This window comes from Dipodomys spectabilis, unplaced genomic scaffold (assembly GCF_019054845.1).
Source record: "Dipodomys spectabilis isolate Male_0828 unplaced genomic scaffold, ASM1905484v1 ptg000002l, whole genome shotgun sequence".
NCBI classification, from domain to species: domain Eukaryota; kingdom Metazoa; phylum Chordata; class Mammalia; order Rodentia; family Heteromyidae; genus Dipodomys; species Dipodomys spectabilis.
The window spans coordinates 29026905-29049799 of record NW_024870679.1 but is presented as its reverse complement, the minus strand read 5'-3'; the positions used below and the strand labels follow the sequence as shown (position 1 = coordinate 29049799).

Genomic DNA, 22895 nt, shown 5'->3' with positions numbered 1-22895 from the left:
AGAGACAATAATGTACTCTGCCCACTCTTGCTCACATTTCTTTGAAGCTTTGCTTCCTTTTTGGTTAAATATCATGGTCTGTTAGCATGCATCTCTTTATCTTTTCTACTTAACTGTGATCTTTCCATGATGTACAAAGACCATGCCGTGAATCTCTTAGTCCTGACAGATCCTATAGTATTTCAGAGATTTTTTCCTCCATTCAGTCACAGTTTATAAAAGATTCATTCCTCCACTTGGTAGTAACTCAACAAAAGCTTGCTGAATCAATAAAGGAAAGAATGAAACAAGTAAATTTTCCTGGCCTGCAAAGGACCGTGAGCTAAAGTAGTAAAGTATCTTGATGAAGGAGTTCCTTCAAATACTGTGATGGAATCTAGGTGAGCAAACTAGCTTGGGCTTCCAGTAAGGCTAATTTCTCTGGGGTAGACATTTTGGGGCCTCTTTGCAGGCTTCTTTGACAGACCAAGAGGGCCACACATGTATGCCTACCAACCGCAAGCTCTTTGCCCGGGCCACCTACCTTTTAGGTACAGCTGCCACACCGCGCTTTGTTTGAGGGATCGAGTTCGGGTCGGAGGACCCAGCAAGGAGCTTTCTGGATTGCCAACTCGAAAATGTTCGATAAGCCCATCAGGCCGGGTTGTGCGGAGTGCTCCCCGGGGTTGGGGATTGGGGGGGACGGGGAGCATGTGCGGAACCTCGCCAGCTACTTTCCAAGAACCCTCGGATGTGCCCAAAGCCTGCTGCGGGACACGCCAAACCCAGCCAACTTTTTAAAGTGGGAAGTGCCTTCTAGGCGTGCTCTGATGTGTGAAAGCACACTGAGCAACTACCGCTCTCCCTCTCGGGCGGGACCCGGATCACCGCCGGATGCATAGTATTTTGCATACGTTGAACTACAGAACACTGAACAGGAAAAGAAGTAGCAGCAGCTGGAGAACTAGAGGCTGCGGCGGGCGCCGGCGCCAGCCACAGCACGTGACGCAGGGGGCGGAGCCTGTCGGGCCGCCGGCCAGTGAGTAGAGCCGGGGGCGGGGCCACGGCGCGGGGGGGCGGGGCCTGTGGCCGCGCAGCTCGCGCCGCGGTCCCCTTCTTTGGGTCTGCGGGAATGTGGGCTGGGGCGGTCCAGCCGCGGTGCCAGTCTCCAGCCTGCCGCCGGGTCTGCCCGTGATCCAGGCGCGCCCGCCGCTCGGTGGCCGGAGCGCCGGCGGAGCGCCATGGCCTGCATCCTGAAGGTAACGAGTCGGATCTGTGGCTCGGACGCGTGGTTGACCAGCCCCTTGGCTGCTTAGAGGCACCGAGTCAGCCGCGGTCCCACCGCATCCTCATCTCAGTTGTCTTTTGCTGGCAGTGATTTTCTTTTTGTTCCTTTGGCAAATGCATATGGAGGGAGATTCTGAAGCATGCAGCTGGCACAGCTCCTTTTCCCACCATTCCTGCCTGCTCGCGCCTGCACCGGAGGAGCTGCAGAGTGACGGCTCCCGGGGAGCCGAGCGGGGCTGTGTGCCTAATAATGGTGATTGCAGGGCGAGCAGCGGGGCTCCCGCCAGACCCGCGGCTCCGCGCAGCCTGAGGCCTTTCAGTGGCCTGGGGCAGAGCAGAAGCCACCGGGCAGAGGTTGTTAGCGAGGAGGGAGGTAGCGCTGCGAAGGGGGTTGGTGGTGGAGAGTGAGAGTTCTACTGGGCGTTTGATTATGTCAAGACCAAAAACTTCTGGGTTTACAGGTAGTCCCTTAGGAATGAGTTTCCTAGGAGATCTGCTAGCTTTATTGGACATCAGCTATACTTGGGAAAAGTTCATTGGAAGGTGTATTAAATAGGACAGAACCTTAGATCTACACTTAGCAAAGGCCAATCACCCCCCGCCCTCCCTTTTTAAAAGTTTTCTCCAAATCTAGTTTCTTGGCCTGCTCTTGAGTATCTCTCTGGGTTCACAGCCTTGTGGCTTCAGGTGTGAAGAGTTTGTGTAAGAGTCTCTTCCTTGAGAACCACTTTCCATCACACCAGTAACATACACCTTTCACCCTGGTTTTTTTTGTTTTTTTTTCCTGCACTACCCTTCTACAAGTCCTAACCTGATTGCATGAATAAAAAATCATTCACAGCATGGTTTCCTGGGCCTTGACTGGAGAATGCAAAGGCCTGTTTATTCTCAGCTTGAAGGAAGCTGTGAGCGACAAACAAAAATATTAGAAAACATTTTTAAAAACATGTCTGTGTATGTTATTGTAAAAGAGTATTTGCTTCTCAGTAGGAGCCATCTACCATGGTTTCAGTTACCTGAATCATCTTCCAACATGGCTTGGTGTTATTGATGCAAATCAGAAATCAATCTAATAGAATATGGTTTCCTTTCTTAGGAGTAAAGATCAGACATTACCTGTGATTTCCTGAGCTTCCGCTGTTTATTTGAGAACAATTTCCAGGACATAACAAATGGTAGCAAAATCACAAGGAAATAATACGTTGGTATTACAATTTTGGTATTTTTGACCTCAGGACTTTTAGCACAAGGAAATCTTAATGAGCCATTTTTACTATTATATAGTTATTGGCTCACAGGGAAATTAAGGAACATGACATTTACTGTTGGCTGTCTCCCTTTTAGTTTTCCTTCACTCTGCACATGTTCCAAGCATCATTTTTATGGAAGAGGCACTGCTGAAGACTGAACCCAAGGCCTCACATATACTCAACACATATTCTGCTACTGACCTACATCTCTGACCCCCTCCAAACATCTTTAATCCACACTCCAAGTTATACACGAGTCTGCTCTGATCTTGCATGTACAGCACCTCACATTGACCTCAGACATTTGGGGGCACAGCTGCCTGAGACTTTGGGATGTAGACAGACTGCAAAGAGCAAAGACTTTGTATGCAGAGACTTTAAAGTGTACATGCTGGCACTGCCCCTTGTTACTTACATAAACTTGGACAAGTTACTTAAATATCGGTGAATTTTAGTTTCCTCAAACGAATGCCATTTACTCCACAGGTTGCTGTGAGGTTGCTGAACATATGTTAATATGTTCAGTTGTGATAAGTAGGGTTTAATAAGTTTCTTCCCCCCTCCTCGCCTCCTCCACATATAGTAACAATTATAAGTTAGTTAATACCTACTAAAGCCCTGGTCTGTTTCATGTAATATAACTTTTATTCTTTTATAAAATCTTTAAAAGTAAGTATTATTGTTTTCAACTCCATTTTATAGATGAGGAAACTGAATGTCTTGAGTTTAATTGATATGCCTAGGGATATACAGGGTAAAGGATAGAGTGAACCTGCATTCAGGCCGAGGTCTGTCAACTTTTAAGCCATTCCCATGTCATCCTTAAAAGGCTACACATTATGCAGTGGGACATGTAAGTTGTAGTCCAAAGACTGAGGTTCAGTGCAAGCTTGGCCTTTCACATTTGGTATTTTACAGTCACGTCAATGTGGGTCCTCCCTTTTCCCAAGTTGTAGAATGACATATGATTGTAATTATTTCTTAGCAGAGTTGTGGGATAAAGTGATGAACATTCTTTTATGTCACAGGTTGGCTCTAGAGAGAGCTGTTGGCATCTCTTGGGGGGAAAGGACTTTATTCTGTTGGCTCCTGTGCCTGGACCTGATGATCAAATGGACAGAAGACAGGTTAAAAAGAGAAGGACATGCATTTTGTATTTGATGTTAGTGTCTTGATGAATATATACAAAAAGGTGTTCATATATGTATAAGAAGTACAGACCCCCCCCCCAAAAAAGAAGTGCAGACCCAAAGAAGAGTTTTATATGACATTTTCAAACAAAGAGTAGTAAACTCATTGGATGAGAGGTAGTAAATTGTAGGAAAATGACTGGCAAACATGTGAGGGAAACTAATGGAAAAATACAGTTTTAAATATGTAGTTTGCTTTAACATGTTGAATTTGGTCTTGATCATTATCTTTCATAATTTTTTGTTTTGTTTTGTTTTTTGCTTTTGTCAGTCATGGACTGATGGACTCTGGGCCTGGATGCTATCCCTGAGTTCTTCAGCTCAAGGCAAGCGCTGTACACTGTGAGCCACAGCATCACTTCTGGTTTTTTGGTGGTTAATTGGAGATATGAGTCTCATGGACTTTACTGCCTGGGCTGGCTTTGAACTGTGATTCTCAGATCTGAGCCTCCTGAGTAGCTAGGATTACAGGTGTGAGCCATCGGCATCTGACACAATTTAGTTTTGACCTTTATCTTTGATAAATAATATTTTCCTCTTGTGTAGGGAAGGTATGTTTGTCATGGTAAATTTTATGCCCTGCTCTTAAGTAGAGAAGGAAAGGTGAAAGAGCATTTCTTAATCTGTTCTTTCTCAGTTGCCTTCAATTTGAAGCAGTCAGTGGTATATTTTAGGGTGGCATGTTTTAACTCCCTTCATATGACAAGATGAATAAACTGTTGACCTTATCTTCAAATGAATGGTTATGTTAAAATGTGAAGAATAAAATAGCAAATAGGTCCCTGCAGGGCATAATGGAAGCAGGGAGGGAGAGAGCAATGAAATCTGTATTTTATCAAGTTTACCCAAGGCAACATCACCCCACTCATGGTGTTGGAATAGGATTGTCTGTGCTAGAGCTTGTGTTTTAGATAGATAACTTTTGACTCATTGTCAACTCAGTTCTGTAGTTGTATAAATTCTCAACAAATAATTAAAGTAGAATTTTCCTGTCCATTTTTACCTAGGAGAAAACTGAGAGATGCTGATTAAAGCATCATTGTTGACTGAGCACTAGTGACTCTAAAATGGAGATTATTCACTAAGAGGAGAAGCTTATACCCTGGCAGCTAAAACATTGGCCTTTTAGGAGATAAGGAATTCTCCCAGTCAGGTTCTGAAGGCCCATTTTGTCCATGCATATGATTGTTTCTCCACATTACCTGGGCATTTACAACATAAACATGTGTATGGCTTAGTTATGTCTTATTAATTGTGGAGCCACAAAGAAATTTTTAAATTTACTGCCCTCGTTTCTAAAAGAAGGTTAAGCACATATTTACCAATGGCTTATTGTAGAGGCTGAGGATATCTGCATATTCATTATATTTCAGGATTCAAAAATAAAGTCAGACCTAAATTACAGTAGGTTCATTTTTTTTTCTTGCTGTCTTTTTTAGTTAGGCAGCTCTTCTGAATAAGTCTACTGTAGAGTGAAGAATCAACTCAAGCACCAGCCTCTTTTTAGTGGCCCTGAGGTCTTCTAGGGCTCCAGAATTCTCCACTGAATCCTCTTTCAATTGCCCTAGCAAAGGAAGAGTGCAAGCGAGGATTTCATGGTGTATTTAGCAGTCATTGAAATTGGATAGACAAGAAAATATCTGCTTTAATTTGCAGTTGTTTTGTAGTGAAGTTAAAATTCTATGTTATACACTTGTCTTTTGTAAGTTAATGAGTACCTGTAAGTTTATATAATACAAATTGGGTTTTTTTTGGTCAACAAGTACTTTTTAGACTAGTACTGTACCACGTTAGCCACATATCCATCCCAGAAAATGCTTTTTGTGCACAGTATCTTGTAGTTTTGATACTTAAGAAATACTTAGTAAATTGTACTGACTTCTGTCTCCAGTTTTGAAGAGGACACTGTGTGGATATGTAGAGACAGTCATTTCTGCCTTAGAGTATGGCTTTGCCAGTTCCTGAAGCATAGGAACATAGTAGCAGTGAGAAAATACAATAGGATATAATAAATACAGTAGAATATAGTACAATAGAATATGATACAATACATCACTGAGCTACTGTTATATTTTCACCAATCATTTGTTGTTGTAATGTCTACCTTCCCACTCCCAACCTGTTAGCAATAGTACTAAAGTTCCTTCAGCCTCTGGTCTTTATCCACATATCTGGCTTTACTAGTCTCTCACCTACATCCTCCACACTTACCTAAATGTATCTCAAATTTCTAGAGAGAGAGCTCCTTTCTTGCCAGCTATATGCTCTGTGGTCAAACAACAATTAGAAACCTGGGTTCTGAGGTCAGAGCAATCTATTTGGGTTGTGATAGCTTTAAACCTCAATTTCCTTATTTGTGGAATGGGAGCAAAAATAGTGCCTACAGGAATAAAAGAGCTGATTTCTACAAAACAGGACCTGACCTGAATTAAGTCCTTAATAATCATGAGCTGTTAGTTGTTATTGTTCATATTGTTTTCTCTGCCAGAAATTCCCTCTGTGATTACTTTTCCTCCATGGGCAAATGTTCTACACATCTTTCAGGGCCTGGCTGAGTGTCACATCTGTAGTGGGAAGCTTCCTTCCTCTGTGCTCCTATGGTCTTAGTTCTTATCTCTGTAGCAGCACATATTGCCCTGTCCTGTCTGGGGATCTGTTTACATCTTTTACTCTTGTTTGGTTTTGCACTCAATGGGCAGGGCCCTTCATTAGTTTCATCAGCCAGCTTTCACTGAGCATCTGCAAATGAATTCTATTTTTGCTCTAAACAGGATTGCAGATTTAGTGGGAGGTGATCCAATCGTTAAAGGAGCAATTAAAATGTGCTTGGAAAGTTGTACACAGTGGTGTGGGAGTGCACGGGTAAAGTAGTGGTTGCTACCCAGTTGGCTCTCAGTTGTTATTCCAAAGAACTAGCCTTGCAAGGATGCCCACTGTCTTCACTCCTCTTCAATATAGTCCTGGAACCCTTAGCCAGGGCAATAAGGCAAGAAAAAGACATTAAAGGGATCTGCATAGGGAAAGAAGTTAAACTATCCCTTTTTGCAGATGACATGATACTATATCTTCACGATCCCCAAAACTCCATCCCCAAACTCTTAGAAATCATAAATCACTTCGGCAAAGTAGCAGGATACAAAATCAACTCACAAAAATCAGTTGCCTTCCTGTACACTGACAATGTACAAGAAGAGAGGGAAATAAAGGGAGCAACCCCATTCACAATAACCTCCCAAAAAATAAAATATTTAGGAATTAGCCTAACCAAAGATGTAAAAGAACTATTTAATGAAAACTATAAAAAGTTAAAGAAAGAAATTGCAGAAGACACTAGGAAATGGAAAGACCTCCCATGCTCTTGGATAGGCAGACATAATATAGTGAAAATGGTAATATTGCCAAAATTAATATACAAATTCAATGCAATTCCTATTAAAATCCCAATGACGTACATCACTGAAATACAGAAAACAGTCCAAATAACTAGCCTTGCTTTTATTAAGGGAACTCTTAACTGTTCCCCATGAATACATAAATGACGTCATTAATTATTTTTGAGGTGCTAGTTACACACATGAACTAATGGTTTGTTCTGTAAGCAGTTGGATTCTTTGTGGATGTAGCTTTCGTTTTTCACCCGAATGTGAAACAAGCAACTTGTTGATCGGTTTATCCATCAGTTTTCAAGAAGGTTGGAAATGAACATATAGGAACTGTCTGATTTTTGTCAGAGTCATTTTAAAAACAAAGGTTGACATCAATGAAGACAAGTGAATAACAAAAGAAAAACCAGACATTATTTGATCTCAGATATATGCATATCATCTGGCTTCACAGAACCTGGAATGTCTCAGAGACTTCACACTTCACAGGTTCACAGATGATAAATCTAAAACTGTAGGAAAGCCCACCACATGCAGAAGAGGAGGCCCTTTCTGTAATCCATGTGTAGGGAGTGTTATTACTTATGGCTGACTGGGGGCTGTTGATATCCCAGGATCTGCCTGGCTTCATTTTCAGCCTTTTGGTGAAGGAGCAGATGTTTTTGCTCTGGACGTTAGTATGCTTTGGGGAGGAAGTGAGGGCAGATGAGTGGCTCATGTAAATGCTATGAACTTTGGATGAATGACAATGGCAATAATAGTTTCTGTTTTTTAAAACACCTGGAGTGGTCAAGGTGGGTCCTGGGCTAAAGGAAGGCATCGAAGTTCAGAAATACCTAAGTAACTTGTCCCAATTTCCCTCAGTAGTGGTGTTCAGCTTGATGCTGAGCTCTGGTGCTTGTGGAGGGCATCCTAACTAACTAGCTAACTAACTAACTAGCTATATAATGTACATATCATATGTGATCTCTATCAAATGTATGATATGCCATAATATACTATTGTATGATATACCCTATAAATAACATAGCACATATACTTTGTATGTATTATACATATGAAATGTTATATGTATCATATACCATATATGCTCACATATGAATGTGTGTTCAGATATAGCTTTTATATAGCTTGTTATAAATAGTCTGAAATGATAGTTTAAGTTTTTTTAAACTATCTTCTGCTCAAGGGAATATTCAATATAAACAGCTTCTCAACATATGCCTGGTAGGGACCACTTTGCACTGTGATGTTTTTATTTCTTCCCTCCTCTAAGTTTCCTTTGTGACTTAGGAACTGGCGGAGCCAGAGAGTCTGAGGAGATAAGAAGGTTTTAATTCTATGTCTAACAATAAGTAGCCCTTTGAGTCTGGGTAAGTCATGTGAACACTCAGTGGAAAGCCCATGTAGGCTGTCCATTTTGGGGGTGGAAGTGAGGGTGAGGGGTGATACTAAATTACATTTAGCTCAGGGATCTCCAAGGCTCTGGGAAGATGTCCCAACATTGTTGTATTTTTGATTTTATATTTTTTTTTAAAGGAGGACCACAAATAATTTTCAGACTCTTGAGTTTGAAAAACCCAAGATGTTATGTGCACAAAGAGCACATAGCAATCCTAATGTTATTCATATTACTAATGATAATATTAATATGGAGAATTAATAATGGTGACAGCTAGAAAGGACAAAACCTGTCTTGGGGCTGGTAGGAGAAAGGAGTTTAGATCAGATAATTGAGGAAGCCTACTAATGCCTTCCAGAGTTAAAAAAAATTTCTTCAGGGCACTATTTCTGTTGATGACAGTTTAAGACACAGTTGTATGTGAGTGCTGGGCATTGGATCCTGACTTGTCAGAAAAGTGGAGAAAGGCATTCTTCTAATTGGAGATAGTAGATTTACAAGTGCTACCAGGATCCATTACTGAAAGATGCAGTTAGTTCCACTCCTGGTTATTAAAAGGCTCATTATTCAGGTTACAGATTACCCAGACCTGTTGTCTCCAGCAATTCTGATTCATACGTTTTATGTATTTTAGTGCCAATTAGCACCTTTACTTAAGCAGGGAAAGGAAGAGGACTGAGCCTCAAATTGGTCAATTCCTCTCCTTGTTAGCAGCTCTCTAAAGCCTTGTCAGCCAGAAGGTGAGAGAGATGAAGGGATTATGGGTGAATTCATTATTGCATCTCTCTTTCTCAGTGCAAAAACTGAGAATGGGCTCTCATTTTGATTGTAAACCTATTAAGTAGTTAAGTCAGATACCTCAATCTAGAATCTCAAAGATTTCAATGAACAGCCGCCTCTGGTTAGGTAACATTCTTTGAGAGACACTTGCCTTATACTCTTATCTCCAGCCACTCTTTCATTTCCTGTGTGATGTGGAGGAGAGGAGGCCACAACATCTGGTCCTTAGGAGGGTGGGAGAGAAGTTAACCCTAAAAGAGATTGCTTTGGGAGAGAGCTTGGGGCCTGTATGAGTAGTGTTAATTCTTGTAACATCGACTGAATGCTTACATGTGCTGTATTGAGACTTTATATTTGTGTATTACTTCACTTAATCTTTACAAGCTCATGAGGCTGGGAAAGAAGGACTTTGCCTTGGGACTACTGTAGTGTTAATGTAAAAACTCTACTATGTGTCTCTGCCTAGACAGAGCAAATATAAATATACATCAATATTCATCTATTCCAGTTTTACTATTTACTTAGATTTAAAAAACTGTCGTAGGCAAAGTCCTTTTTCTAGAAAAGACTTCTCTCTAATTTCAAAGGCTATTTTGTGTCCTAGTGAGTTTATTAGTTGTGCATTTGCCAGATAGAAAATAAAAGCCTCTTTGGTCGGTTATGAAAACTACATTTGAATATTGCTCTGAGAAGAAGATCACAATCACATAAAAATAGGAAGTGAAATCTGTTTATCCTGAGTTGGGAATGAGTCATGATCTGGGATCAAAATCTGGTTTAAAATTCATCTGAGATTTAAAAAACCTGAACTGTGGTGAGGTGATTCCTTGCCTTGACAGGTAGCTGACATCTGCGGAGGGCAGGGCTGTGATTTGTGGTGTCTTGTTTGGTGATTGCTTGGCCCCAGGAATGTGCTAATCTCAAAAGAAATGCTTGTCTTTTCAGCCAGGGAAAATGGTACCTGAGAGAGAGCAGATGGTCTCTAGGTTGTGGTATTAGGAAGACTGAGAGGTACAAAGGTCAGAACCAGATGGACTAGTAGGATTCTAGTTTTGGAATGGATATAGGGAATAAAAGAATACTTGTACTTAATGCTCTATAGCAGAGCTGACAATCAGAAATATACTGCAGCTACTTAAGTAGTTCTATGTACATTTCCTTTTTATTTATTCCTTCTTCTTCCCTCTTCTCTAGTCATTCCTTCTTTCTTCCCTCCCTCCCTCCTTTCCTTCCTTCCTGTTGTTTTTTTTTAAACAAAGTCCTGCTGTGCAACCTAAACTAACCTTAAACTTGAGGAGTTATCCTTCCTATCCCTCAAAGTGTTGGGAATGTAGCTTAAAGTGTTGGGAATGTAGCTGAGTAGTGATACTGTTCCCCATTTCCTAAGACCTACACCGAAGAAACATGCAAAATTTATGTTAGTAAAACATTTAATTTAATATAATATATCTAGAATGGAATTTTACCATATTACCAATATAAGATATTTACTGAAGTATTTACATCCCTTAAAATATAAGTGGTCATGAAGTAGTTTTCAAATATTTTTTTTTTTTGGTCCGGTCATGGGGCCTGAACTCTGGGCCTGGGCACTGTCCCTCAGCTCTTCAGCTCAAGGCTAGCGCTCTACCACTTGAGCCACAGTGCCACTTCCAGCTTTTTTCTTTTTGCTTATGTGGTGCTGAGGAATCGAACCCAGGGCCTCATGCTTGCAAGGCAAGCACTCTACCACTGAGCCACCTTCCCAGCCCCTCAAATATATTTTAAAGTGCTTCATTGTATATGTTCCTATGCACTTAGCAATCAGTCTATTCCCTGTTAGGAATACCATATTCTAGTTATTACAAGCAAAGGAAACCATGAAACCTACTTTTCTTTGGGCCTAACCTACTTTGCTTAATATAATTAAAATAATTTTTTCCAGGTCTTTCTATTTTCTTTCGAATGGGGCAATGTCATTCTTTCTGATGGAAGCATAGAACTCCATTGTGTATATAAACCACATCTATAGAAGGGCATCTGGGTTGGTTCTATATTTTAGCCATAATAAATAATGCTGCAATGAATATGGTTGTGCTGGTAGTTTTAGTATGGCCTTGTTTGTGGTTGAATGAACTCAAAGAATTGGAAACAAGAGGTTTTCATTATGTTCTGTATGCAGTTATTGCTATTTTTTCCAGTTTTAGTTTTAGTTTTCTGAAACCTTGTCATGTATATAAGTATCTGATTCATAGAAGGGAAAGGGGAATCACAGAAACAGCAGGACAAAGATGAACTAATACCACATGATACTCACTTGACACCATGTTGGAAATGAACTATACAACTTGGGGAGGAGGTGAGTAGGAAGGGGTAAGTGGAGAAAATAAAGAAGGGGTAATAGTGTTACCCAGTAACCAGTAAATGTAACTCCCCTGTTCATCACCTTTATAATAAAGATAAAAAATGCATCGTATTCATAAAAAAGTAAATATTTGAAAATAAGACATGCCTTAATTCAGATACTAAAAATTTTAAATTGTTGATATGTATGTAGAGTTTACTAATTTAAATAAAAAGTAGATTTACAGATCCAAATTGCTTTGCACATGTGTAAGCTCTTTACAATAACGTAATGGAATATCTGTTTTTGGATATAAATCAACAAAAATATAGTTCTGGTTTTCAGAGCATACTAGCCACATATGGTTGGTGATTACTGCATCAAACAACCTGTTCACTCAGGTACTCATTGTCTGCATCAGCCAAGACAGCCAAACTCAGACAATGAATGAGAAGAGTGGAGTGGGAGGAGGAAGGCATTGTCCTCTGGGCTGGAACAGAGAAGGAGGACACATCTTTTGATTCAATTCTTGGCAACAGAGGGGAGGCAAATGATAAGTGCTGAGTGCCTGACCCAGAGGGATATTTGAGCCTTTGGTGAGTTTTGTCTGAAAATGGAGTCCTTTCATATCCAGATCCAAATCTCCCCAGATGTTGTGCAGCTGTGAGATCTCTCAAGGGGTACTGCTCTGTAGGATATGTGATTGGCTCTTTGGTCTCAGTGTGGTAGTGTGAAGCCCTGGGGGGCTATGAGGTCAGAAAGATTTTATACACTTTTGTTTTGAGTTCTTTTCTTGCTCCAGCAGGGGGGACACACATGGGAGCAATTTAAATATCCCCAGTAAATGACATTTTCTTAAGTTGAGACAGTAAGGACATTGAAGTTCCTTTGTAAATGTTGCTTACTGTTTCATTTTAAATATATATATATATATACATATATATATATATACATATGTATATTTGTATGCATATTCATTCAACAATATATTAATAGATACATGTCCATGGTCCAGTGGTGCTTTTTGCAAATCAGCATGAAGCCAGCAGTGTTGTTTTGCCTGTGCTTTTGCATTATATTTCTGTTCTAGATCAAGAGTCTTAGCAGAATTTTTCTTTTTTTCTTATAAGGATAGTGTGTGCTCTTCACTGAATGGCTTCTCTGTTAGGCAGCCTGCCAGAGAGATCACAAGTATTACCTCACAAAAAACTTAGGGTGGTCAGTGTTCCTTTCATCTGACAGATGAGGAAATTGTAGTTCATATCGTGCACTAACTTCACTGATGTGAGAGTAGTAGACCTGGGAGAGCAAATGATAGCCCTGAGGGCAAACCTGGCTGTTTATAGCTAGTTGGTAAGAATGGTATTTGCTACTTTAAAAATTCAAAGTAAGAGTAAGATTTCATGATGTGAAAGTTAATATGATAGTGATATGATTAAAAAGTGTTTGATTGAAACATTGCCACGTCATTCGTTTCCTAATGCCTATGTCTTTTCCATATCACAATGGTAGATTTGGGAAGTTGAGGTAGAGACTATACAGCCTGCAAAGCGAAAGACATAATCTATGTGCTTATAGATGAAGATTTCCAACCCTGGGCTGGATTGTTCCTACAGTACTGTAAGAATCAAGGTCAAAGTCAATGTGGTTTTCCTAAGTATGCTTAGCACCAGCTTTGGTCCCTTACACCATAAATGTTGGGGATATGTACTAAGCATGAGCCAGGCATTCCATATGGAAGAAGAGATTAAGTTATAGGGAGTACAAATAACTCCCCAGTGTCCTCAATGTGATGGGGGCTGGAATTGAGATCTGAAATCTGTCCTATAAGTGAAAGACTGATTATAGCTCTATTCTACTTGAATTGCATCAAGACCCCCTTGAAAGCTTAGTACACTAGAGGCAGTGAGGACCAACTCTTAGAACTTTTGATTCTTCTTGTCTGGGGTAAGACCCAAGTATTTACCTTTGTAGGTAGCCTTCAGTTGGTGCTGAGGATGCCCACCTGTGGACTGCCCTTTAGATAGCCCTACATCTAGTTCAAAAAATATCACACCATAGGGTTGAGATAACAGGGATTCCAACCCTCTCTTTTCCAAAAGAAATAGGCTAGAAATTGAAGTCAATTTGAAAATTTAATTCTAGTATATTCCAATCAAATCTTAGACATTGTAATCATTTAATTTTGCCTCTGTCATTCTTACTAAATCTTAGCTTTCTAATGCAACAAGGCTTGAAATGCTTGTGTTTTTATGACCAATGCTAAGGGGATGGACTGGAATCAACCCCTAGTCTGGTGGTATCACTCACCTATTTCTGGTAAACCAGTTTGTGATGATTATAAATCTAGAATTTAGTTTCTGCTAACTGCACATCAAATCCTTTTTCCCTGTGCCCCTCCCCCACCATTTCTTGTCTGGCTAACAGGAAAATTGGTGGTGCAGGAAACAGCTCTGTGCTAGCTTTGCTTGTAAAGTTAATGCCTCGGGGCTAGAGTTCACTATTTTGATTATTGGTTCAGACAGTTTCCTATTAAAAAGTCATTATCTAAGGATTAGAAATGGGGAGAGTGAAAACTGGTAAGAGATAGCTTTAATTAGTTTTTTTTTTCTTGTTGATGATTCGTAGTCTTGTTTAGGATTGTGTGTGTGTGCGTGTGTGCTTGTGTGTGCTAATGCTGGCCTTGAACTCAGGGCCTGGGTGCTGTCCCTGAGATTTTGTGCTCAAAGCTAGCTAGAGCTCCACTTCTGAGTTTTGAGTGTATAATTGGAAGTAAGTCTCACAGACTTTCCTTCCCAGGCTGGCTTTGATCTGCGATCCTCAGATTTCAGTCTCCTATTGTTCGGGATTTTAATAAGTAACAAAAACACTGGAAACTGCTGGCATAATTGCTATAACTTCCAATTTGTATAAAGAAAGAAATGAATCTGTAGTTTTCCTTTCTGCTTTGTCCTGGCTGTCTATTTCTATACCCTCATTTACTATATAGAGCCCAATTTTCTTTTTTTGTGTGTGTGCTATGTGTGTTGTGTGTGTGTGAGTTGTGTGTTTTGTGTGTGTGTGTGTGTGTGTGTGTGTGTGTGTGTGTGTGTATGTGTGTGTTTTGGCATTAGAGCTTGAATTCAGGGCCAATGGCACTGTCTCTTAGCTTTTTCATTTAAGTCCTGCACTTGAACCCCAGCTCGACGTCCAGCATTTTGGTGGTTAATTGGAGATATAAAATCTCATAGACTTTCTGACCTGGGCTGTCTTTGATCCTCAAATTTCAGCCTCTTGAGTATTTAAGATTACAGGTGTGAGCACCAGTACACTGTTGCAACTTATTTTCCTAGCAAAGCCTAGTCTCTGGCCTCTATGCCTCTTCATAATACAAGTGCCATAGGATCATTAATCAATATGTCTAAATAACCATCCTCTCAGATGTAGAGCAGGGAAGCTTGTAGAACTCTATTCACAGGAGATAAAGCCCTCCTGAAGAGTCCCAGGATGTAAGCCATTCCATTAGAAATTCTCTGGAAATGATTCATGGTGGTCATGGTGGCCCATGAATGTCATATTTACAGCTTTCCATGGCCTAGAGGCTGAGTTGACCACTATTTGTGTTTGTGGTTTTATTGCTAGCCCTTTTCTTCCCTTTCTCCCTATTCCATGGAGAAAATTTATTCCCTAGAGGCAGTAAGTATCTGAATCACATCATCTTATGGCTATCTATTCTTACTGCTGGGGTAAAGAGAATGTCAGCTCCCATGGTTTGTGTTGATTATTTCTTCTTGGTTGGTTTGATAGTCATGCTGCCTAACCCCTGAAGCCTTTGCTGATGGCCTGATCTGAGCCAAGATTTCTGCAAGTGTTTTCTGCCTCTTTGATGAATAAAGGTGGGATTTTTTTTGTTTGTTTAGTTATTGTCCTCATTGATCTTTGATCCAACAGATTAAAATCTTATGAAAAGAAATGATATTCAAACTCTCTACCTTTTTAGATTTCTCTCAGTACAATTGAAATTTACTAAATATTCCTCTAGAATAAAATATTGGTGGTGAGAAAAGGGATGGAGAGAAGATCTAATTTCTTCCTCATCCTTTCTGAGGGAATACAGGACCTGTATGAATAATAATTATACTGTAGTATTAAGTGCCTGCATGTGCTGTATAGGGCTTTGTATTTGTTGGACAGTTCTTTCATAAAGCAGCTAGCATTTGCTTTGAGCCCTCCTTTCTAAGAATAGTATTATTGTCCTCATAGCAGATACTGTATTAGATACCTCCCTACTGGAATGTGAACTTATGTAGATTAAATAGCATCCCTTTAAGATATGTGTATCCTAATTTTACAAGTTCAGGAGCTGAGATTCAGGGAAGTTAAGTAATTTTCCCAAGTAAGTGGGTGCAGCCAAGGACTCAAACTCCAATCTGTCTGACTCAAACCCTCTCCTTTTAACATCTGCTATTATACTTCTGTAGAGAAGAGAATCTCATAAACTATTGAGATGACTAAGCATCAGATAATTCTGATCTTAGGTAAACTGAATAAAAAATGAAAAGTATCTTGACCTTTTATTTGACTTGAAGAACTTGAAGGAGGAAGGTCATTAATTTAACTTGTTTATCTCAGCTCAGACCTAGCAAGATGCGTTTACTGATGAGTGAACACTGGACCAGGATCTTGGATAAGCATGAGCGTTCTTGGACTAACTTGTTAAAATATCTATCCTGTGTTCACATACTAGTTTCCCTACCACAATGTCCTATAATTCTCTCACTACATTTGTTTTATTGTATAGCACCATAGCCAGAAGGAACATCAAAATTGAAAAGTCCCGATTCCCTCTCTTAATTGGTCAATAGCTTCTCTGAAAAGGGAAAGAAAACTTAGAATAAATTGTGCTCTTTTGATCACCCTTCCACAGGCCTACAAGATGGCTTGATTTCATCTCTTTCTCATCTAACTTCCTACCTTCTTATTCTGTCTCTACTAGCCACTCTGGGATATTTTCAGTTCCTGAACCTGAAATATGAAATATGTGAAAATTACTGGACAGTTCTATATGGCTGGAATTTAGTCTAGATTCCCGGGTTGGTGGATAGTGAGGTAGACTAAGGTATTTAGTTAGACCTGACCTAATAGTTAATAAAAGACCTTTGAGAAGTTGTAAGCATATTAAATGTGGAAGAGCCATGGAGTAAAATAATCTGTCATCTTAATTAGAGTATTCAGAGACCTTTGGGGCTGGCTCTGGTCATTGTCTTTTTTTAACTTTAAAAAATTATTTTTATTGTGAAGATGCTCTACAGAGGGATTACAGTTACATGAGTAAGGTAATGAGTGCATTTCTTTTGGAGCATTGCTAGCCCCTTCTTTGTTTTTTTCCTACTATCCCTTCCCTCCCCTACATCTCTCACTCCCGCATCCCCAAGTTGTAAAGTTCATTTCCAACATAGAGTCTTGTGGGTATCATTGTTGCAATGGGTCATCCTGTGACCTTGTTTCAGTGTTTTGTTATTCCCCTTCCCGTCCTCAAATTAGATTAAAAATACACACACACACACACACACACACACACACACACACACACACACACACACACACACACAAGATACAGTGTACCAAAATCAAGTACAGTGACAACAAGGGGACATACCATAAGGGGAAGAACATACAAAGGAAACAAAAAAAATCACATAGTACATTAAAAACAACAACAAAGAAAGATCTCATGTCCACATATTGGAGTTCATTTTGCTTAGCATTATCTGATCATATGTACATATCTTTTGAACTTTTTTGCTCATCTTGTAAGATTATCCTAATTGTATACTAATTATTGCAAATAAGGGAAACCATGGGACCTATATTTCTTTGGGTCTCTCTTCACTTAATATGATTTTTTCTGTCTTTCCATTTCCTAACAAGTGGGGTGGTGTCATTCATAGAATTCTGATATATATATATATATATATATATATATATATAAATATATATATATATGTATATAATTTTTTTTTGATCCATTAATCTACCGAGTGCTATCTGGGTTGGTTCTATATCTTAGCTATGGTGAATAATGCAGCAATAAATGTAAAGAAAGGTTAGGCAAATGGGATTACATTAAACTGCAGAGCTTCTGTATGGCAAAGGAGAGAGCTAGCACGATCAATAGAAAGCCCATGGATTGGGAGGAGATTTTCACTAGTCATATAACAGACAAGTGTCTCATATCTAAAATATACTTAGAACTCAAAAAATTAAATCCCCCAAAAACAAATCCTCAAAGAAACAACTGATCCATTAATAAGTGGGCTAAAAAGCCAGGCGCCAGTGGCATATGCCTGTAATTCTAGCTACTCAGGAGGCTGAGATCTGAGGATCATAGTTCAAAGCCAGCCCCACTGGGAAAGGCCAGGACTTTAGTCTCCAATAAACCACCAGAAAACCAGAAGTTGTGCCGTGGCTCAAGTGGTAGAGCACTTGCCTTGAGCTGAAGAGCTGAGGGACAGTGCCCAGGCCAAGAGATCAAGCCCCATGACCTACAAACAAAAAAAAGTGGGCTAAAGACTTAAAGAGAGACTTCTCTGAAATAAGAATGGCCAATAGACACATGAAGAAATACTCAACTTCTCTGGCCATAGAAGAAATGCAAATCAAAACAACATTGAGATTCTACCTCACTCCAGTGAGAATGGCTATAATTAGGAAACGTAATAACAACAGATGCTGGAGGGAATGTGGCCCACTGTTGGTGGGAATGTAAACTTGCTCAACCATTCTGGAAAGCAGTATGGAGTTTCCTCAAAAGACTCCACATAGAGCTCCCCTATGATCTAGCAATCCTACTTTGGGGCATTTACCCAAATGATCACAAACAAGGCCATACTAAAGCTACCAGCACAACTATGTTTATTGCAGCATTATTTACCATAGCTAAGATATGGAACCAACCCAGATGCTCTTCAGTAGATGAATGGATCAAGAAAATGTGATATATATATATAAATTCTATTCTTCTATCAGAAAGAATGACACTGTCCCATTTGTTAGGAAATGGAAAGACTTGGAAAAAAATCATATAAAGTGAAGTAAGCCAGACCCAAAGAAATATAGTTCCCATGGTTTCCCTCATTGTCTTTTGTATTTGGAAGTTACTTGTGACAATTAGGGTGGTCTTAGTGATAACACAGGCTGAATTTCTACTAGAAAGCTGTAAATAAAAATCCTGCATCCTTGAGGATGGTACATTCTGCCACAGAGTTAAGGCACATGTTCCTTGAAATGATGGTCCTGTCCTGATGTTGGGTATGGAATGCACACCATAGTTGATAATGTATCATCTGTAAAATAAGGTAAATAAATATACCAATCTGTTTGATAGTGCTAGTAAAAATAAAATATTCTCAGCATATAAAACTATTGATATAGGTGGTGAAATTTAAACTTAGGTTAAGCAATATCAAATTTGCAAGTAATTTTTTTATACTCTTAGATTCTTTATTGTTCAATTGAAGTACCTTTCCCTATGGTTGAAGAGTTAATGCCTATGATTATAAGCTGTACTTTTTATGGAGTAAGATATTCAGGTTCATTGTGTACTACATACCTACTGTTGGTTTTCCACTACTGACTCAGGGCGTGATTCCTTATCATTCTTCCTGAGGCAGCTGTTTATGGGCCAAACCTTGATCTAACTCTCACATTTCATATATCTCAGTTAAATAGTAAGAGAACGCTGGGAATCTGTTTTTTCTTATCTTATTTGTGAGGAAATGCAGGCTTAGAGAAGTTATTTGTTTGAGGTTGAATAGGTGGGAGATCTGAGCCAGAGAATTCATTTCAATTTCAATTCTTACCCTCAAACCTAGCTTCTGAACAGGAGCTGTATCCAAGGCATAAGCTCATCCTGTATACAGAATGGCAAATACGAGCAGGAGATACTTAGACATTTTGACCAAAGCTCTTCTTTCTTTATTTTGTTTCTTTGGTGAGAGATACATTTTCTTCCGCCTAATATATTATTTTTAATAAGCAGTGCAGACATCAGTCTTTTATAAACACAGTCAGAATTAAATAAGAAAGTTCGCTACTCAGAGGATCCTGTGGATAACCCCTTGTCATGGAATTATTTTGAAATTGAATGTTAATGCATGCATTATTCTGATTCATATATTGACTCTCAAAAAACTACTAATTGTTATAGCTAATTTTTTATATGTACTAGATATTGTTAGGTTTTTAAAAAGAGAGAACTGCACCAGCACGCACGTGGTATTCAGGTAAGGGGTAGGTTTATTCAGTAGACCTGCTGGGACCAGGCAAGGTTGGCACTCCACGTGGCTGGGAAAGAGAGAGGAATGAGCTAGAGCAGAGAGAGAGCTGAGAGAGCTAGAAAAGAAGAGCAAGAGCTAGAAATGAACAGAGAGAGAAAGAGCAAGAGAGCTAGAAGAGCAAGAGCAAGAGAGCTTCTGGGCCTGGGCTAGGCCTTATGTACGGTATGGGCGGGGAAAGGTGTGGCCACATCAAATTCAGATGTGATCTCAGCGGATGCAGATGTGACCTCTTCCAGGTGTCCCAGTTGCCTAGGTAACGCAGGTACTGGGTGGAGACTTTGCTGCGAGGAGGGTGGAGTCTGCTAGCCATCCAGGAGCGGACCTTACAGATATACTTCTCTTTCTCTTTCTCTTTTTATTTTTCTTTCCTTTTTCCACTGCATGCTAAACAAATACTATAGCAATGAACCATATCTTAGCCTTTAGGTGCTATTATAAACTGTTTTTAATGGTAGTTTCAATTTAAATAGTCACAGAAACCCTATGAGATGAGTGCTTCTTTTCTGTTTATTTGTTATTCTGATGTTGGAGCTAGAACTCAGGGTCTCACACTCTTGCTGGGCCTTTTCACTCACGGGTGGCCCTCTACCATGTAAGCCAGGCCTCCAGTACCAGCTTTTTGTTGGTTGATTAGAAATAAGTCTTGAAGATTTGTCTGTCTGGGCTGGTTTTGAACTCAGATTCTCGGATCTTAGGCTTCTGAGTAGCAAGGATTTTAGGTCTGAGCCACCAGGGCTTGGCAGAGATGGGTACTATTTTTGTATCTGTTTGACAATAAAGGAAATAGAGGGGAGTGAACCTGGAGGCAGAGATAGCATCATTGTCCTTTAGATGCATCATCACACAGGCCCTCACACCTAGAAGGGCCTCACACAAGACTTAAAGGTGTGGCTGGATTGCACATCCTTACCATGGTGAACACCATAGCCTCCGGATAGAAGGGAACAAATCAGAGCCATTGTAACATCTTTATTTTATACAACTTTACTGAGAGGAAAAAAGAGAAGAAAAAGAGCTCCAGCACATACGCAAAAACAGTGGACCCTGAGTGCTGCTCAGAGCTGTGTCTTGCTGAATGGAGTGGTGACAATTAGTTTATACAGTTTTAGGGAAAGTTGCTCTTGTCTTTTTAGCGTTTCGTGAATTGCAGTAAAGGGAAATATAGAAAGATAGAAGAGGATTTCCGTCACTTTGACAAAAAATGTTCGTCCATATCTATGGCTAGAGCCTGAAACTATCTGAATTCTAGAATTTTCCTACAAGAAGCAGAGGCCCAAAAGGCCTGACAGCTCAAGTTGTAAGAATAAAGAAACAGACATGATTATGAAGGAAAGTGGAATATGTCACCCCTAACTATGCCTCAGTAGCATAAAGTGACTTTGAGCAGAAGATAATTCAGAGAGTAACTAGATGAAAAGGTCTCTTTGTCCCCTCATGTCTCTGCCCTAAGATGGCATGTAAATTCCCCCCTACTAGAACAGCTCTACACCCAGCCCAGAGAAGGCACCAGAGGAATCTACAAACAAATCTCATTCCCTTAGTTTCCTTCCATCTGTTTACCCTCACAGCTTCTCACCCCCAGAAGCCTAAAACAGCATTCCTTTGTCCTGTCATTTCTCTATGAATTTATACTTCCTTGTTATTGTACAGGATGCTGTATAAGCCAGACACCAAGCTACTGCTTTGAGTTATCTTTTGAGATTTCCCTCATGTGATGTATATCGTGTGTAATGATCAACTTGTTTCTTTCCTACTCATCTGCTCTTTGCTCTGAGGGTCTGCCTGAACAAGAAGTTCTTGGGAATTGATGGAAAAAGTATTCTTTTTTTTCCTGGACAATCTTCACAGGGCAAAAGCGATTCTGTCAGATGCCAGGATAGTAACTGGAAAAGATAAGAGGAGTCTAGAGAACTAAAGGAATTAGTCAGGCAGAGAAGTGGGAAGTGTTACTAGTTAGAGGCCATGTAAGAAGGAAGTGTGGAGGTGAGAGATAATGTCCACCATGGCCTACCCTGTAAGTAGTTAGCCTTGAGTGAAGTGGTGGTGTTTGAGAGGCAGGTAGGGGTTAACACTGGTAAGTTTTGTGTGCTAAGTTAAGGAGTGTGGGTTTATATTCCAATGTATTAGAGATGATGATCATATTAACTTGTGTGTGTGTGTGTGTGTGTGTGTAAGAGAGAGAGAGAGAGAGAGAGAGAGATGCTGGGTTTGAACTCAGGGCCTCACCTGCTGGGCAAGAAATGATCTAATGTTTGAGACATTGTCTCTGCCACATTTTCCTTTGGCTATTTTCCAGATTCAGTCTCACACTTTTTACCTAGGTTTGATCTTGAATGCAATCCTTCTGTCTGTGCCTCTTTGCATAGCTGAAATTATTGTTCTTTCAGATAGGTCCTGCTAATGTTTTATTTTTTGCCCTGGCTGGCTGGTTTGAAGCATTTTCCTCTGGATTTTTGCTCTTTTCTTTTTCCCCTTCTGCCCCAGTAGCCAGGACTGCATGTATAAGCCACCATGTCCAACCTCAAAATAGATGTCAAGCACTATTAAGCCTTGTCATAGCCTTATTCTCCAATATTGCTTTAACATTGGTAATATACTCCTGGCACAGAGGGAACTGAAGCACAGATATTTTTTTTTTTTTGCCAGTACTGGTGCTTGAACTCAGGGCTTGGGTGCTGTCCCAGAGGCTCTACATGCTCAAGGCTAGAGTTCTACCACTGGATCCACAGCACCACTTCCGCCTTTTTTGCCCCCCTGAGTAGTTTATTTGAGATAAGAGTCTCATGAGGACTTTTCTACCTGTAGCTGGCTTCGAACTGTGACCCTCAGAACTCAGCCTCCTGAGTAGCTAGGATTACAGACATGAGCCACTGGCGTCTGGCAGGCACAGATTTTTAATAAGGTCACACAACTATCATGTTGCAGAGACAGCTTATAGACTCAAGAAGTCTGGCTCTGAGTGTGATCCTCGTGACAAACCTAT

At 40.1% G+C, this 22895-nt stretch overlaps 1 protein-coding gene across 1 annotated transcript in view; it reads left to right on the top strand.

Moving 5' to 3' along the window:
* The first annotated feature begins 1105 nt into the window (after positions 1-1105).
* St6galnac3 (ST6 N-acetylgalactosaminide alpha-2,6-sialyltransferase 3) overlaps positions 1106-22895 on the top strand; it is a 534011-nt gene continuing 512221 nt past the window's right edge. The window contains exon 1 of the mRNA XM_042685641.1: positions 1106-1238. Within this exon, the coding sequence (XP_042541575.1) occupies positions 1221-1238 (18 nt within the window). The 5' untranslated portion in view covers positions 1106-1220. The remainder of the gene's footprint in view (positions 1239-22895) is intronic.